This window comes from Sceloporus occidentalis, unplaced genomic scaffold (assembly GCF_023333645.1).
Source record: "Sceloporus occidentalis isolate IW3139 unplaced genomic scaffold, rSceOcc1.0.p SCAF_5, whole genome shotgun sequence".
In the NCBI taxonomy this organism is placed as follows: Eukaryota; Metazoa; Chordata; class Lepidosauria; order Squamata; family Phrynosomatidae; genus Sceloporus; species Sceloporus occidentalis.
The window spans coordinates 27,878,769-27,898,558 of record NW_028316985.1 but is presented as its reverse complement, the minus strand read 5'-3'; the positions used below and the strand labels follow the sequence as shown (position 1 = coordinate 27,898,558).

The 19,790-nt window shown below is 42.8% G+C and overlaps 1 protein-coding gene across 2 annotated transcripts in view; it reads right to left on the bottom strand.

Annotated features, from left to right (window-relative positions):
* The window catches only part of CHST11 (carbohydrate sulfotransferase 11), a 241,179-nt gene extending 223,879 nt beyond the window's left edge, over nt 1–17,300 (bottom strand). Inside the window, exon 1 of one of the 2 annotated variants that reach the window (XM_089528016.1) lies at nt 17,105–17,300. In XM_089528016.1, coding sequence (XP_089384142.1) covers nt 17,105–17,225 — 121 coding nt within the window. In that variant the 5' untranslated portion in view covers nt 17,226–17,300. The remainder of the gene's footprint in view (nt 1–17,104) is intronic. The other variant, XM_089528017.1, reaches the window with a different exon arrangement.
* Nucleotides 17,301–19,790: the final 2,490 nt, after the last annotated feature.

Sequence of the window (19,790 nt, the reverse complement as noted above, 5' to 3'; positions counted from 1 at the left end):
TTTGATAAGAAGGGATCTGTCATTGCTTTCCTCTGAGACTGAAAAAGTGTGACATGCCCAAGGCCACCCAATGGGTTTCCCTGACATAACAGGGATTCAAAACATGATGTCCTGGAATCCTAGTCCAACATTCAAACCACTACAGCACACTGGGTGCTAACAGAATCTCTGTACATGTGCCTTCAAATCACCTGCCTACTTATGGTGATTCCATGAATTTCATAGGGGTTTCTTAGGCAAGGAATACTCAGAGGTGGCTTGCCACTGCCTTCCTCTGAAATATAGCTTGACATCACCTTGTTTTCCTTGGTGGTCCCGCATGCAAGAACTAAACAGGCTTAACCCTGCTTAACTTCCAAAATGAGAGTATTTAGGCCAGAATTTATTCACTAACTATAATTTTCCAGCACTTAAGAATATTCCACCACAATGGCTTCTCCAACATGTGTTGGTGGTGGTGCCTTCAAGTCATTTCTCACCTATGGGCAACCCTAAGGTGACCCTATCATGGGATTTTCTTGTCAAGATTTGTTGAAGGCAAGTTTATCATTACCTTCCCATGAAGCTAAGCATGTGCAATTTTCCCAAGGTCACCCAGTGGGCTTTATGGCCAAGCTAGGACTCAAACCCTGACCTCCAGAGTTGTAGTCCAACACTCAAACCATTACACCATGCTGTCCAACACTATTTACCAGTATTTATTTTAAAATTAGATAAGTATAATTTTATACATTAAGAGTAATAACCATCATAAAGCAAGTCAGAAATCAATGTAAATATTTATTGTTTTTTATTTTTGTTCTTTTCTCTTTTCTCACTTGTTCCTTCTATTTTCTTTCTTTGCTATCTCTCTTTTGTTGAATTTCTGTATGTTTTCATGTTTTTAATGTATTGAAAAGTCATACACACACACAAATATATTAACCAAAACAGAATTCATATGTATAAGCTTGAGGCTAAAAAAGCATCAGTATGCAAAGCACATTGCAGCTGTGTGTAAAGACAAGTCACCAAGGTTGAGCTCACAGGACATGCAAGTACTCCTATAAAAATGAGCCAGTCTTCCTACAATATTGCATCCTGGAAACATTTTGGACTATAATTCCCATCACCACCATCCCTGCCTAAGCATGGGTAATGGGAGTTGTATGCCAATCCATGGTGGAAAGTTGCATCAGTCTGATTGCTGCTTAAACAATTTTGTGGCACAAATTTCAGAACATAATTTTAAACATAAAGGAGCTTATAAAGTACTCTTTCTCTCAGGGTAAGTCTTCAAAATGGATTTAAGAGTAATTTGTTCCACAACAGGTTTCAAGTATGTTAAAATAATGACAATATAGTCTTTTATATAGCAACTTGTCTCTAGGAGGACTTCAGGGCATTTTGAAAACCTGAGAGCAGGACTATCAAACCATTATCCTGGATCACATAGGTAAATCACATGGTTCATAAAGGTAAATACTATTGGAAGCAGTTCAAGAAATGTCACATGTGGCATTAGGCATAACATGCATGCTTCAATATTTCCAGGCTTTGGGTAATATATAAACTGAATGTCACTGAAATGTAATGGGGTGGATGGGCAAAGAGACAGCTGGCACTGTGGCACAGCAGTTTGGAGGGGAAATCTGGAAACTATTCAGGCCTTGCACACATAAAAAGAGTACAGTAAATGTATAGTGCCCTCACAGAGGAGCAGAAAAACCATGGAACAAGCCACATCATCTGTAGGAAATTCCATAGGATTTTCCCTTATTTTCTACCAGGAAATCATGATTCTCTTAGAGAGAAGTTGGACTAGGAATTCACTCCCAAGAAACTCACATTTTACTGCCTCTCCAGACACTCAGGGCAAAACAAGGATTTCCAAGGCTGTATAATTTCATAGCTTTTTACAGTCAGCCTATCCTTGCTCAAATATACACCTCACCCAGTTGCTGTCCTCAAAGTGTTACCTTGATGAGACCAATCCATTGATCCTTCTTTTCCTAATTCCTTTAATATCTTTTCTCCTAGGATGAGACCCTTGTGTTCAAGGTGGTTCCCCTTCTCCAGCCTCCACAAATAGTCAGTATATGAAGTCAAATGGTGTGGGGAGGGTAGACACTTTAATTATCTCACTCATGATCTATGCCCTCAATCCAGGCAGAAAAGCACATTGGAGGGGGGCTTCCAAACAACAGGAACACAGAGTCTGGCATCCTATTAATGGCATACAAGCATACATTTATTTTGTTTGGTCTTTATGAGGACGGATATTCTCTTTCTTACTCCACAGTGTACAAAGTCCTCCCAGGATTCATCATTCCACGGTGACAGCCAACCCTATGACTATTCAATATGCCTTTCAATCTCTCCACTTGACAATCTCTCAATTATTCATCTGTCCTCCCACTTCTTCAGCCACTTTTCAACCACTGTCTCAAGTTCTTCTATTTTAAAAAAAATCATTATACATTATCTTCTTCTTCTTTTCTAATGGCAGTCATCTACACTGCTGAAGTCAATATAAAAAGTAAATGAAAAAGTGGGCACCCTTGATGAATGCCTCTTTGCATATCATACACTTTCGTCATTTCACCATTTATTAATATTTGGGCTTTGGCTGTTTTGTAAACAGTTTTTTGCCTCAGATGCTGCTGCAAATAACCACACATAACAACAAGTTTGGAAGAAAGGCCACAACTTTATTAGCAAGCAATTGGTAAGGGTTGGCACCAAGCATGAGGTCAGGATCTGCGAAATCAAACAACCCCACGTTTGTCTGATTATCCAAAAACCTGGCACCCACCAGGTGCTTGGGATGACCTAGGGGCTAAGGAACACAACTTGACCACAAAACATGCCATGCATTCACATATTTACTAAGCCCCTAGTCACCGGGAGGCGCTCCCGTGTTATGGCCCCTGCAATGGCCATACGCCTGCCCTATTCGCCCCCGGATACCTATTGACTCCCAACCAGAGCTCCATAGCCCTGGTACCACACTGTGCAGATCCTGGCCTATGCTGCCGCCCCAAGTTGTGACAAAAAAAACACAAAACAGCGGTGGGTGGGCGGGGGAAGCTGCTCCTGTCTTCCTCCCTTCCTAGCTTGGCTCCGCACTGTGCGAAGCCAAGCACCGACTGGGGGACGGGGCCTGCAGCACGGCCTTATATAGGCCTAAGCCCCGCCCCCACAACGTGTGTTCCGGAACTCCTCCTCCAAGGCAGCCCAACCAATGGGCTGCCCTGGAGGACCAGAAGCTCCCCACCACTAAGCCTGACTCCCAGAGCGTCGCGGGGCGGAAGGACCGCCCCTTCCGCCCCATGCATCAATAGGGAGCCGGGGCAAGCCCCAGTGCATACTGGGGCTTATAGTTTTTGCCGCCTCTAGCGGCAAAACGGTCTGCCCAGCTAGCAGGCGACCGTTTTTATTCAAGCAATAAAATTTCTACCAAAGTCCATTTTATCCATTGCTGCCATTGTGAATTATCAAATCTTGCCCATCAGATCTTGCCCTTCCCAACAGGCTCAGTCAAAAGGAAACTGCTGCAGCATTTCCTAGCTGTTCCTCCTCATTAAAAATGTTTGCCATCTTGACTATACTGTGTAGTTTAGCCACATGTGTCCCATTTTTCAGCTGTGAAACGTTGGAGTACTGTATATGCCATTCCACTTTCTATTGAAAGCAGAAGTATAGAGAAACATCTACCCATCTTTCCATAGCCAAACGTAGATCAAGATCATCATCCATTGAGACCTGAAAATTACCCCAGATCTTAGTGTAAGATATATAAACTTGGGTATAGACACACAGTCAAATGTTTCCTGACACCCTCCTTTGCTAACATTAGAATATCCAATTCTGGAGTTGGTAACAGGGGAGCTTGGTATGCTACTCAACCATGACATTTTGTTCATAGGATCTCAGACAGAAACAGTCAAATCTGGACTGAAATGTGTAATCTGATCTTCCAAGGTACTTTAACCAGCACCAAAAGGGCTCAGACCTTCACATTAAGAAAGACTTCAAGCTGACCTGCTTTATTTATATTTCTAGCACTTACTGCTCGAGAACAAAAGACTAAAATAAAAGAATATATTAACACAGTGACCAGCTTTCTGAAAGGTCTTCCAAGTCTACAGTGTGCTTTTTTTGTGTATATATCCTCTCTTCCTTTTCCCCCACCTCTTTAAGGTCAGGTCCTAAATTTCAATAGGCCGATCATCCAAAGTAATTTGGATGGCAAAAATAGTTCTTCTCTTTGGAATCTCAGTCAGACACATTGAGAGCCTACTCATTGTAAACTATTCACATAGGGCCGAAACAGATGGCCTGGTAAAGCCGCCCATCTGGGCGGCGTGGGGGCATGGCATTTAGGCGCTGCATACCTCTAGCTGTTTAGACATGGGAGGCTTCAAGCAGCTCTGGCAGCACAACTTTTATACACTGCACACTGCCGGAGTGGCTTGCAGCTGGCTTCAATCCACTGCAGGATGGGAAAAGCTGGCTTTTTGTCAGCCAAAAAAGGAGCAGATCTTTGTCACGTCTTTTTTAGCTGGCTTCAAGGCAGATTGGGGCCGTGGTGTGTGTTTGCCACGGCCCCAAATCGGCTTCAGTGGGAGCAGCTTGATGTTAGACTCCAAGTGACATTGCTGCTGGCCATGTTGGCTAGGGCAATAGTATTCAAAATGGTAGTCCACAGACTGGTGCTGGTCTAGAAGCCATCAGCTACTGCTCCCTGGAGATTTCCAGAAAAGAAAGAAACAATTTTAGTTAATGGGCACAAATAAGGAGCTGGTTCCTAGCACACTGGGCATAGGTGGAAGAAGGCTATCAGTCCTCCGATAAGGTAGCTTAAGAAGCACTGGACTAGGGAATTCAGGAAGCTGTGGTTGATGAGATGCAAGTTCTGAGTATTAGTCCCAAAATGGGCAGTCGAACATGTTCACTGAAGAATCAGTTTCAAAGCTCTTCCTATCAAACAGGATTCTGGAAACTGTATTTCAATGATGCAGAGATGAAATAGACTCTTCAGTGATTATATAGTCATGCTGGCTGAAGGAGGCAGGCAGCCAAAGTCCAAAAAGTTACTTTCTCCAAGTTCTGCTAATGATTTATCAGAATAAATTCTTATCTTTATTTCTGCTTCAGTACTATTACATCTCACATCATCTATACACATATAGATAGCCATGGCCTTCAAGGTGGAGGCTAAATATAATAATGTGAGAAACTATACTCATTTTTAAATTGCTTTTTTACAACTAAAATTGCAGGATGTGGGAAGGGTACTGAACACACAAAAAGCTAAACTGATAAATGCATATTATACATTTAGCATTCTGAGTGACACATTCTTCTTCATCCTTATCTCAGTTGTTCTCCTACTAAGTTAGTGTTACACCAAAATCTTGGGTTAATATCCAGTTCACTCATTCTGTGGGCTATTTATAGTTTCCACACATAATCTCATGACTCAACTCTTTTCTAGGGCAAAGTACCCCATCTGTAAAACAAAATAACATCAGCACACTGAAACTCAAAATGACTTTGACTGTCAATTTTTTTAAAAAAAAAAATCTGGGTTTCTCACACTCACATCTGGGGAATATTCATGTTTTGTTGTTCATACAAACAAGAGCTCAAATTGAACTGGGATAATGGGCAACTGAACAAAGCCACAGTTCTTCACATGCGTCTTCAACCCACTTGCAGAGTTTATGGCAAACCATTGTTGTGTGTGTGATGTGTGTGCCTTCAAGTCATTTCTGACTTATGGTGAGCCTAAGACAAACCTATCATGGGGTGTTCTTGGCAAGGTTTGTTCAGAGGAGGTTTGCCATTGCCTTTCCCTGAGGCTGAGCTTGTGTGACTTGCCTAAGCCACCCAGGGGGTTTTATGGCTGATCTGGGAATTAAACCCTAGTCCAACACTCAAATCATTGTCAAGCTGCCTCTAGACAACTTGTATAACAAACAGGGAAGTGCTGTACTGGAGCCAAAGATTTGCAGGGTTGAAGTGCTAATAATTTTTTGAATATAGGAAACAACATTTTCCATTCTTCTCAAGCTTCCCTGTTCTTTTAAGGTTGGTTGATATCTTCATAGTGACTGGGTAAGGTGACTTTTCTCAATAGCTGTGCATTGTTGTAAAAGATTCCTATCTGATTCAAAACATTTTGGGATGGCTTGCTCCTAAAAGGGCAATTAAGGTGCATTAATTTTACCAATAGGGCAAAAGATGTCAACCCACATTTCTCATCACCCCTTGCCAGCACTGCCAAAGCTGTGAGATGGATTTGCAATCCTACACCTGGAGGGCCATGGGTTGCCCACCTTTGTTGGCAGGGTTGAGGCTCACAGGCAACATTTCTTAAGCAGTCAAATGATACAGAGAGAGAAAAACAAGAAGGAGCATACAAACACAAATTATTAGTCAATGAGGACCAGAAGAATGTGTTGTTTTTGTTGTGTGCCTTCAAGTCATTTCCGACTACAGCAACCCTACAGTGACCCTATCATCAGGTTTTCTTGGCAAGTTTTGTTCAGAGAAGGTTTGCTATTCCCTTCCCCTGAGGCTGAGAACATGTGACTTGCCCAAGATCACCCAGGGGGTTTCATGGCCAAAACTCACAGTCCCAACACTCAAACTACTACACTACGGTGGCTCAAATGCCGACTTAATGCAAAAGGATTAAGAGAGTACAATATCATTCAAAGGAGCAATTAATCAGTTCAAAATAGAATTCTAAACCACTCATATATTTAACGCCAAACCAACAGACATTTGCTTAATTAGAGTTACAACTTTGTTCCATGCAGCATGACACAACCATGTTTCTTGCTGCAATAGCTACAATTATTCATTATTCACTTGACTGTCCAAAATGGCCTGCATAATTCAGCTATCAAAGACTGAACCTTCTTATCACAAAAAAAAAAAAAAACCCACTGCATTTAACAGGATGCAAGCTGGGAGAGCTTAAGCTTAATCACCTGATAACTATCACTTCATGCAATTTGGCTTTCTAATGACAGCTGTGTCCCTTATTACTCCCTCATGCAGATTGCAAGCAGATAACAGTAAGATTAGATTTCACGGAACCAAAGCAATCATTACCCTACACTATTTCCCAAAAGTAAGTCAATGTTTTAACATGGGGAAGGATAGCAGAGTACACCAATTGCGTCAAGACTGACCTAAAAAGGAGCTTCATTCATCTTAGTGAAGTTCCAAAATCAAAGCAAGAGATAAACTAATCAGAATTGGTCCCAATGGTCTCATTTCTCCCTCCCATTATGGTCAGTTAGACTCTTCAACCATTTTAGCATTACAAGCAAACATTAAATTCTATGTTTGAACATGAGGTATAGAAACACTATAGTTTTGAAAAATATGTTTGTTCCAAAGCTATCTTCAGATGATGGCCATAGGCAACCCAACTCTCTTGCTCTTTCTGCCAAGGTTGTCCCATCCACAATATGGCTCACAGTCAAAAAGTTTTGCCTTAAAGGGTTACTCTAAAATAGGGATAAGTGTCATTTTTAATAATCCACCCAACATGGCTACTGGTCAAGAGTTATTGAAAATATAGTCCTTAACATACAGAGGGCAGTACATTGCCTACCCTTGCTGTAATGACTCAATTTAGACATTGCATTAGGATTCCTGAAATCACTATGCAGATGCTAAGGCCCCATTCCCATTTACATTTAAACTCTGTGTCAGTGAATCAATTCCAAAAGTTCCATCATTCCCACTATGAAAGTGGACCTTTTCATTATCCCTTTGTAATCGCTTCTTTTTTGGCATAATTGTCATCCCCACTAGTTTGCACCACTTCAAAATGCATGTCAACCATCTGCGCATTATCAGTGACAAAAGCAGCAGCCCAGCTCGAGAACTATATTTTTTAAAAAAAAAATGATAGAAGATTTGATTCATTGGCTTTGCAACTACTTGCCTCACTGAGCTGACATTGGCCCAATTGCCCAGCTTGCCACCGAAGTAGTTGCAAAATCAATGAATCAAATCTTCTATGAATTTTTTTTAAAAAAATCACGTGCCCATAGGTCACACAACAAGCACAAAGGCAGGACTGGGGGGGGGGGGGGTGATCCACCAAAAACTGAGGGGGGATGGTAAACACCCCTCTGCCATTAGTCTCGCCCCTCCAGAATGATACAATTCTGATCCGTCGTTCCCACTAGTTGAACACGCTTTGGAATCATTTTTTTTTCAAAAGAACCACCAGAGAACTAGTGTCAGGAAAGAGTGGGGGTTTTGCGTTTGCCTTGCTTCGTCACAATTGAAACCAATCATAATAGGATCAGAGCCGGTTTCAAATGGGAACTGTGGTCATATAACCCAATCATCAATTCGCTTTAAATCATAATGGGAACGCAGCCTAAGAGTATTATCCTGTTAGTGTATACCTACATCTTCATGAAAAAGAATGAACCACTTGTTGTCCTTTCACTATATATAAAGCTCAGAACATTTTTGTGTGGAAGTAAGCCATACTTTGCAACATATAAAACTGCTGTATGGAACAGAAATGTAATTTTTAGCCCATGAACTTGTTACACTAGAGCTAAGTACTGGGTAAACATGCATACAATTGATCTGTGCTTTGTATGCTTGATGGAGAAATTGTCAACTTGGAAATAATTACATCCAACTCTGCTCACCTTGCTTTGGCCCCTCCCAAGGCAGGATGAAGTCTTTTGCAATACACTCTGCCCTTCATATCCATGGATTCTGCATCAACTGATTCAACCATTCATGGCTTAAAAATATGCCAAGAAAATTTCAAAAAGCAAATCTTGACTTCGCTATTTTATATAAGGGATGCCATTATTAAACCATTATATATATTTGGACTTGAGCAACCACAGATTTTTGTATCCACCCAGGAGTCCTGGGCACAGACGATACCAAGGGCCCACTGTACTTTTCCCAAATCAAAATTCTGCTTCTTGTTCAAAAGAGGTTTCCCACCCTTGTTTAAAGACAACAGGCATAGCCCTGTGTTCATGTATGGGTTCACTAGATGGATGGCTTCTTTGGGAGAAGAGCTGTAAAAATCACATAAGAAACTGCTTGACAATGAGAATTATCATAACTATTCATCACAATCTGAGAAATGCACAGGCACACTAGAGTTGTCAGCTCTTGGGGTCTGGCTCCTCTTCTTTAGCCCTCACAGCAGAAGGGAGGAATCTCAGATTGAGAATGCTACCTTGGAACATCTGTGCATCTCCACCGTCAGTTGGACTTGAGTGTTTTTCAAGTGAATGGCGTACTCTGCACAACTGTGGTTGATGCTTAATGTAGCTTGTTTAATGGCATCAATAAAGGCTGCCCCTTGTAACACTGCATAAGGTTATCCTGTCATCTCATATTTTGAACCTGAAATCTCAAGGCCTGAGATAGCCCTGATCTGGCAATCCTATCAGGGACACAAATGCCCAGTAGAGCACATACATGTGTTAGTGACAGAACACTACCATAGGACAAAGTAAAGAGGGGCATGAAAGGTACAGCACAAGCCCCAAACACATTGTCAGTGGGGAACTTGATTCTAGGCTCCATTGCCATCTAGAGCTCAAATGTAGCCATGAACCACAGTTTTACAGCATTTCTCAGAAGAATTAAGAAAATCATATAGAACCCAGCCTCTGCCAGGTATTGTCTACATTACACATGAGGCAAATGGAATTGGCAGTACTTCAGCAGAGATAAACCAATGTAATTATGCATTGGCCTAGGAGAGCTGGCAACTCTCAACACAGATGGTCTCAGAACACTGATGCAATTTGCTGGGCAAGTCAGGTATCATTGTGCATTGCCAACAGATAATGCAAAAAAGGAGGCATGCCATTGATGTCTGGAACCATTACACCACAAGACTGGATTAGGTGTCTCCAGCAAACACTAGCAGCTCATAGCATAATTTCCCAGCATGCTCAAATAGTAATGCAGTCTCACAAATATGCAAGTAGAACCAACCTTCTGCTAAAGGATGTGCACAGTATACTGCTTTTTCCTCTAGCCTACACCCCACAACACTTCTTTGGCTTATGGGAAAGGCTCAACTTCCATACAATCCACCCTGCACCCTCAGGTCTTCCAGGAGAAACTTATTGCAGACAAAAAAGACCAGATTAACGGCAACCTCCCAGAGCACATTTTCTGCAACCGCTCCCAGACTGTGGAATGGCCTGCAGGAGGAGATCTGTTAAATTACCAACTTGGATAGCTTTTAAAAAGCTGTCAAGACAGATCTCTTCCAGCAGGCCTTCCCTGGGTAGATCTACCCAGCTAAAAGGAACTCCCCTCACATTTCGTATTATACCACCATCTGCTCGTCAGTACATTGGTCATAATAATTTATTTAATAATTCATTTTATAGTTTAAATTTTAATAGTAAAATGTTTAATTCTTTTTAAGGGAGGGTTAAGATATACTTGTATTGTATATTGGTGTATTTTAAATTGTAAGCCGCTTTGACTGCTTATAATAGAAAAGCAGGATTAAAAATTCAAGTTTTATTTAGTTTTATTTATTAACAAATATAATTTTGCATAGTTACTGTTAAGGGCTGTCAGAATTAACTCATCAGAACAGAGCTGACCCAGTTTCACATGAAGGTGCACTAGAGAATCACACCCATTTTTGGACGTTATTTGACAAAGCTCAAGATGAGAATGTTTGACAAAGTTCAGAATTCCAACAAGCGTCTACAGCAGGAATGGGCAAAGTGCATTCCTCCTGATGTTGTTGAACTGCTAACTCATCAATCCTATCCAATATAGTCCGTCCATCTATCACTTTCTTTATATCCCCACCTTTCTTCCAGGCTGGGACACAGTAGAGAGGGATGCCTGGGGCTGCAATCCACCACAAGGAGGATCACAGTTGCCCATCCTTGGCCAACAGGGTGCTGTTAGGACTTACAAAGGAGAATTAGGATAACTACTCCTGCCTGGCCAAAAAAACAGGAAGTCTGGCTAAAAAAAATAGATGAACAAAAGGAAAAACAATTATGCATAATGTTTGCCTTTGTTTACTTGTATGTACACATGCATATTTAAAAAGTATTGTTGCAATTTAAGTACAAATGCAAGACATCTTATCACAATAGAAACTGTTACCAGACTGTATCCTGCTCAATTTGCTATGCAAGTGGTAATGATTGATGGACATTTTCTCTGTCTCATTCAATTGTTCTTTACTGATAGACCAGAGCTGAACAGGACATAGAGTCCAAACAGAAAACTGTCTTCTATCAAGTAGAAAACATGGCCATCTGAAGTGTAATGATTCCTTCATAACGTACCTGTCAATTGATACTTAAATGTGGAGCTATAGCAAAGAAGGCAAACATTTTTGTCTGCATTAATAAAATCATAGTTTCTAGGACAAGTAATAGTCCCACTATATTCTGCATTCATCAGGCCTCATCAGCAGTACTGTGTTCAGCTCTAGGCACCTCATTTTTATAAAGAGTGTGTTAGATTCAGGAGTAAAGACACCAATGGCTTGGAGAAATTTGAAGGATTAAGGAGTAACGACACCAAGTTGGAGAAACTTGGAGAAACAAAGTAAAGGCTTCATTATAGGAACTCTACTGTAAAACAAGAAAGTTACTCAGAGTTACTCAGAGTGCTGATCTCATCTAGCTTCATTCTAGGGAACAGCTGGGAAAGGAGTGGCAGGAAGAGAAGAGGTGGAGAGACATCCCTAAGAGTACATCACAGAGGGATCAGGATAGTTAGACAAGGAGGGAGAACACTTTGGGTCACTCAGACTGAGAGGCTGTGCAGACCACCCCTAAGGGGCAGCCTTCAGCCACCTCCACCTGCACTGCATCAGGATCATGACAACTGCATGCCATGGCTCCGATCTGGCCTTTCCAGGGTGCAAAAAGGAGCTGCAAAAATTGGGTCCTTTTTGCACCCTGGAAAGGATGTGATAGCCACGGAGCCACAGCTTTAAGGTGCTGCTTTGGCACACAGTGCCAGAGGAGCACCATGACGCTGTGTGCCATGTGGAGCGGTGCGCAGCATCACACCTCCATGGAGGCGGAGGGGGGGCATGTGTCATATGGACACCACGCCCCGACTCCACCCCAGGCCAGCCTTAATGGCCAGTTTGCACAGCCCCTATCTAACCCTATTACTACTGCCTGCTCTGAGACATTCTTGATTCTTCAGCGCTAAGCATTGCTGCATTTCTCAACAATGTTCAGTAGGATATAGGTAAGATGGAATAGTTTCAGAAAGGTCAACAATGATGATATGAGGTATGGAGAACAAAACATATAAGGAAGAGTTAAAGGAACTGGGCATGTTCCACCTGGTGAAGAGAAAACTGAAGATGGCATGATTGCATCCTTTAGATATCTCATGGGCTGTCACAAAGTAGAGAGCACAGGTTTGTTCTCTGCTGCCCCAGAGGGTAGGACCAGCTCTAATGATTTTAAATTACAGGAAGATAGACTTTGACCGAACACTATAAGGACCTTCTTTACAGTAAGAGTGGTTTGACAATGGAACCAATTACCTAGAAATGTGGTGGGGTCTCTTTCTCTAGATATCTTCAAAAAGAGGGTGGAAAGGTGTTGGGAATGTTCTAGATGTAGTTCCTGCACTGAGCAGGGAGGTTGGACTCAGTATCTATGTGGCTTCTTTCAACTCTACAATTCTATGATAAAGTGTTAGTAGGCAATTTGTTCCACTGGTAAGGGAATGAAAGGTTGCCTGGCTTATCTTCCACTTCATTCCTTGAACCTCCAATAAACAGACCTTTCAATCTGGGCAGTCGTTTTCTCCATGTACTCTTTGTTGCTGCTCCCTTCTTAAAGCATGAGCGTTACACTCATTAAGCATAAGATTTGTGTTCTTTATGCATTAAAAAAAAATTTCTGCCACAGCTGTTCAGAACCAGAGAGGGCTTTTTATAATGAACAAGAATGCAATTGGTATAAAGTCCATGCTTGAAAACTATACAACTACAGCTCTCAGAATCCTCAGCCAGCATTGCCAAGAGTTCTGGGAACCATAGTTCAAAAAGTTAATTTATGAACATACCCTAAGGGACTAGAATCCCTTAGGACAGCAAAGAGAGAGCGGGTGAAATTAAAAGAAGACCTCCTCAATATGACTATCTTTTCCATTCATCTTTTGCAACAAACATTACACTGAATAAAATGTTCTATGACTCTCTCCACCAAATGAAACCAGCTTTAATTTAGAACTATAATCCAATCAGTTTAGGAGATAAGTTTACACGCACTTTTTAATGTTGAGTACTAAATCAATTCCTGCTGTGGTGGCCACACTAATTCATACCTATACTGTTTGAATGCAACTGTTCCCCATCAAAGGGTGTTGAGCCCAGAAGTTCTTTGCTCTATCTGCTGAAACACCTGGGTGGTTGCTCTACTCCTCATGTAAAATTGCCCTCTCCAAGGTCAAGGCCTGCTATCCAAGAAGACAAAAGGGAGACTGTCATTGTTCACTGATGTATGTTTTATGAAGACCAATCTATCACTGGGATTCCTAATGATCAGAACAGCCAGTTTGCACTGCAAGTTCTTGTACTGTATGAAATTATTCGCTGAAGCTTAAGAGAAAAATTAAGGCTGTAACTTTAAAAAAAAAAAATCATTCCCCCCCATCCCCAAAACATCTTCTAGAGGACATGGGGGGGGGGGGGCATTTTCACTATGTTTTTCAGCCTTACTATGCCATTTTAGGCTCAGGGGAGACTGTTTTGAGCAACAAGAAATGAGTGAAAGTTCATGCATCATAACCCATATACTTGTGGCTTTTCATTAAGGGTAGGAATTGTGGACTACAACTCCCAGCATTCCTCACAACTAGCTATACTGGTTAGCAGTCTAAACACACCTATGCTTTAACAGTAATGAAAGCAGAAGAGGCAGGTCCTTGCCCCAACAATCTTACTGTTCAAAATTCACTGGCAGAGAGAAGGACAAGTAGCAAGATGAGCAGATGCAGTTATATGTCCTCATCCTTGTTTAGGCTGAGTATGTGGCCTTCATTATCTACACAGATACTCCAGTCCAATCCTTTTCTAATAGCTATGTGTTGGGTTTTAAGTGTATTTTCACCCTGGTCCTAAAGAGTCCAATTGTCAGTTCAAATTTATGCATGCTCAGGTGCATTACATCCAGTAGAGCTTCAGCTTAGGACTGAAATTTTATGAGGGGGTTTTGTAGCATGCAGAATCTCTAATACTGATTCAGCACAGCTACTGTGAGAACTAACTTGGAAGTATATGCAATCAGTTCAAACAAGGCTACGCAGGGACGTTTTATTCACCAAGCTGCAATGTAAGCTTCAGTGAGGGTGAAAATGAACATCCACATCCATAAGGGCACACAATTGCCACCTAAATTGTTTTACATCCAAATTGTTTAATACAGTCACGATATGAGATCCCAAGGAGAACATTTATGTGCAGGGACATTCCATTATAGTGCATTCAGGATTTGCATTTCTGAGTTACTACAGCTATTAGCAGCCAGGAGAACTACTCCCTCTAGGTAGGAGCAAAATTCATCGGCTGCAGAGCTGACCAATGCAATACTGCTGAAGTTTCCAATTAGCTATCTCATCCACACAAAACGCAAGGGACAGTCAGGGTCTTTGTAAACACAATACATATATTCTACACAGCCATGTTAGGAGAAATTAGAAAGACTTCCTATCAAATGCGTTAGACTGGCAGTTGGCAAGGAGGGGAAATCAATGAAATTATTCATAGGGCATGGCTTGAGGAGGACTGGGACTAAATACTGAAGAAAACAAATGAAAATGTGAAATCTTTTTCCACACACCCACCCACAGGTCCAGAAAAATCCATCACGCATGCACAGCTAAGGGATGAAAAGCATCTAGAAGACTCACATCAACAGTATTTATAGTGGAGAGTGAGAACTGCCTGAGAAAAGTGAAGAAAACTCTTCTCCCCCTTCATCTCGCAGGCTCAAATAGCGAGTATATTTGTTGAGCTCTCACAAATCTAGATGCAGTATTAGAAAATGAACACACACACACAGACACACACAGACACACTGCAGAATCTGAAATATGTTTGAGTAAACGCACACAGGAGCCAGTTCAGCGGACAGTGGGACTTCCTTCTGTGTCAACATGAGTAGAACTGTACTGTGTCAGAGCCGAGACAAAAGGGAGCGTTTTAAGACTCATCGCTTTTTGTAGGTGCTCACACGTCCACAAAGCCTGAAACATCCACAAAAAACTATGGATGCCGGCTGTGAAAGCCTTCGAATTCAAAAGTTTTACTCTGTTTGCATCAGTGTGGTGTAGTGGTTCAATTCCCAGCTCAGCCACGAAACCCAATGAGTAACTTTGGGCAAGTCCCATGCTCTCAGCCTCAGGGGAAGGCAATGGCAAACCTCCTCTGAACAAATCTTGCCAAGCAAACTCCATGATAGGTTTGCCTTAGGGTGAAGGCACACAACAACAACAACAACAACATTGTGTTGTTGCCTCGTCTCCTATTGCAACACTGACTTCCCAAGAAAATCATCCAGTACAGTGGGATCTATTGCAGGATTAAACACTACATGTTAATAACATGACCTTACCAAGTAGTGTTTAATCCTGCAGTAGATCCCATTGTACTGGATGATTTCTGCAGTGTGTTTGGGACTTGAGCTCATTCCTTCCATTTGGGGCACAGCCTTCTTGACAGCTACTTCCCTCTCAGCCACTCTCCAGCACCTGGCTTTGGACCAGCTATTTTACTGCTGTTTTGGAAACCTGGTCATTAACTCAGGTCCAAAACCCACTGCAGAAATCGTCCAGTTTGAGACCACTTTAATTGCCCTGGTTCTGTACTGAGGAATCCTGGGAATTGTAGTTGATTGTGGCGACAACTGCCTAGTACTGAGCCAGGGCAGGTAAAGCGGTCTCACACTGGATGATTTCTGCAGGGTGTTTGGGACCAAGGCCACGACAAACCCTGGGAGAAGCTTGTCTCCTAGCCAGGGCTCTCCATCTACTAGCCCCCCATACACTCCAGGCTCCGCAAGGCCCTTTGCTCAGCCTTCGCCTCCTGGGTTTTTACTGAGCCTCCTCGCAGACAGGATGGACTGAAACAAACAACACTTGCCTATAGGGAAGCACTGGAGAATATTTACCCATAGGGAAACATTTCATACTTGCCCATTTTTTTCTTATGGGCAAGTGTTCTCCAGTGTTTCCTATGGGCAAGCGCTGTCATTTGCTTTAGTAGGTCCCCTCGCGGACCATCGGCGGAAAGGCGAGCGACAGGTCCCTCCTGCTTTCTTTCTCCTGGGCTTCCAATCCCTGGCTGGAGGCTTGGAGATTTTCTCCCTTCAGGAGCTTTGCATTAAATCGACACCTCTCTCTTTCCCGCGCCTGCAGCCACACCGGAGAGATAACGCGGTTTGGCACCGCTTTAAGTCGTTGTCTGGCACCTTGCTATGGAATTCTGGGAGTTGGAGTTTGTTGTGGGGTCCAGAGCGGACCCACAAGAAACTCCAACTCCCAGAATTCCATAGCAAAGAGCCAGGCAACGACTTAAAGCGGTGCAAAGAGGGCTTTAAACCCCCGACGGCTAGAGAGCGGGGCTGGAGGCAGGGCTTCCCGGCACTAGCCTCTGAGGAGCCCTTTCCGTCCTCCAAAGAGGCCCCAGGAGTCCCCCAAGGTTCGAGGGCGCCCCCAGCCCTCCCTCCCTTCCCGCCGCCGCCCCCGTCCTCTTCGGGGGAAGCAGGCAAGGAGAGGCGCCCCCAGTGGCTTCCCCTTCCCTCCCCCGTCCTTCTGGGGGGACTGGTCCAGGTCGCCTTCCTGGCAAGAGCCTCTCCCCTTCTGGGCCCTCTCGCTCAGCCCCCCGCCCCCAACAAGACGAGCCCCGTTGGGGGGCACTGCAAGGGGATACCCCCGAAGAGCCAGCGCCCTTCCATTTCCATGCCGCTTGGAGCACTCCCTCCGCGGTGTCCAAGGCGTTCGTTCCCCAATCGCCCCCAAGGAGCCCAGGACTCATTCTGGGGGGCAACTGCCAAGAGATGGAAGGAGGGAGCAGGCGGTGCCCTACCTGGGTGCAACATACTTTGGAAGTAGAAGATGACGAGGGCGAAGGAGCCCAAGCAAGTCACCAGCACCATCCGGCAGACCCGGTTCATCCGCATCACTTCCAGCAGCAGCGCCGGCTTCATGGCTTTGTCCCGCCGCCGCCGCCGCCAAGGAAGGAAGGAAGGAAGGGCAGGGATGGCCGGGCAGAGGCTCCCAGAGGGAGGGGAGCAGCCTGGCCGCCGCTTGCCAAAGAGTTGCGGGCAGGGAGGAAGGACTGCGCCGGGCTGGCTCCCTCCGTCCGATCCTCCCGCTCCTGCTCCTGCTCCTGCTCCTGCTCTGGAGGATGCTGCGCTGGGCAGCCTCTTTGCAAGCGCCTCGCTTCGCCTGGGAGCCAAACCCGGGCTGGAAGGTACCATTCCACCTGGGGAGGGGGAGGCCGGCAGGAGATGCCTGCGCAGGAAAGGGGCCCCGGCGCCCAGCCACGCAGCCCCACCCTCCCGGGCCAAAGTGGTGGCGTCCAGCTGTTTCCCTTCAGCCTCCCCAGGGCTTCCCCCCGGTCCTAATGCCGCCCGGGCTTTTGGGCAGGCTTCTCCTGAGGATGCTGAAGGGGAGGATTGAGATATAGAATACAATATAATATAATATAACATATATGAAAATCAATATTATATTACATTGAGAGTATATAATTTATATTATTATGCGATATATATACGTGTGTGTATGTGTGTGTCATATCTATATCTATACAGTATATATAAAATTTTGCATATATTATATTATATTGGTATATATATATATGTATACTATTATGATATATATACTATATATATATATCATAATAATATAAATTAGATAAATATGAAACTCATATCTACAGTATATCTAGCTATACAGTATATATAAAATTTTACATATGTTATATTATATTGGTATATATATATATATATGTAATTTATGCTATTATGATATATATACTATATATATATATCATAATAATATAAATTAGATAGATAGATATGAAACTTATATCTACAGTATATCTATCTGTACAGTATATAAAATTTTACATATATTATATTATATTGAGTTTTATATATATATATATATATATGTATTATACATATATATATATATATATATATATATATATAATTTGTGTGTGTGTAAAATTTTATACATATTGTATAGATAGATAGATATAGATATAGACATAGTTATAGATTAGACCCCAACTTTTTGGGGAGCAGTTGGCTGACACATTGTGAATAATGTGTGTGTGTATATATATATATAAGTTTTAAAAAACAGAACTAACAAAAAAAGCCAACCGCTGTTAGTTAAACCATTCTAATTGCAAACACAAATTTTAAACAGTTATAAACACATTGAAAACACAATTTTAAAAACGCAAGTGCCAAGCGTGACACACGCCTCCTTAAAAACTCTTTCTGGTACAAGAAGAGGCCAAAAGGCCTGCCTAAGTAAATGGGCATTTGCCTGCAGGTGGAAAGAGAGCAGAGAGGGGCCAACTAAGCCTCCCAAGGGAGGGGGCAGTGGCCTCACTGGGGGGTGCGGAGGGCATAGTCCGCACCTAAGGGAGGGTGACACCACTTCTCCTCAAACACCTACCTTTTGGGCAGAAACAGGCTGTGGCATCCACCTGCTTCCCTTTAAATTGCTTTAAGAGATGGTGGAAGTGGGAGAGGCCCCAGGTTTTTTTAATTGAAATTTTTTGAAATTTTTTTTAATATTGTTTTAAAATTTTCTTTAAAAACATCACAGTTTAACCAAATATTTACTATGTATCTGCAAATACATTTAGGCTGTGCATATGATATCGTCATTTGAAGGTATGATTTTAATTTTGCTAGTTGTTTATGTCACGCCTATTAGCATTACATTCAGTGGTATATGGGAATTACCATTTACGAGTAACGTTAGTGCAAAAAAAACATTACTAAGGATTCAGTATGGTGTGAAATGGGAGGAGGTCAGTGCAGGGGGGGTGACACCATGAGTTACCATGTCGGGTAACACCAACACTAGTGATGCCACTGGGAGGGAGATCCACAACCTAGGAGTAGCCACCGAGAAGGCTCCCTTTTCTGTGTCCTCATAGAACATGCATAACATGGTGCTGAATCCTAGAGAAAGCCCTGCCCTGCAGATCATAAAACTCAGGCAGGCTCATATGGGGAGATATGGTTTGTCACATGGCCTGGATCCAAGCCATAAAGGGCTTTAAAAGTCCTAATCAGCAACTTGAGTTCTACCTGGAAATGGACTAGTAGCCACTGGAACTGTTTCAACAAGTGAGTTACATGCTCCCTATAAGTATAACCAGTCCCAGTCAGCATACAATTCCAGCCTATGTATAAATGTATAGATGCTGAGTGTGGTATGATTTGAACCATGGTAGGAACCATGTGGCTCTCCAGATGAGATCAAACTGCAACTCCCAGCAGTCTACACTGGCTAGGGCTGCTGAAACTTCCAGTCCATCAGCATCTGGTAGGCCACATAATATCCATCCCAGTTACAATAACTGCACAATAACTGCACAATAACTACACAATAACTTGTGTAGACCAAGTTCATATTTCTATTTTTGAACCTGAGAGAACACCTGTCTAGGAATCTCTAAGTCCTCCAGTGCAACTCTATCATCAATATCTGTCAGAGGCTGACCATAGAATCATGCTGGA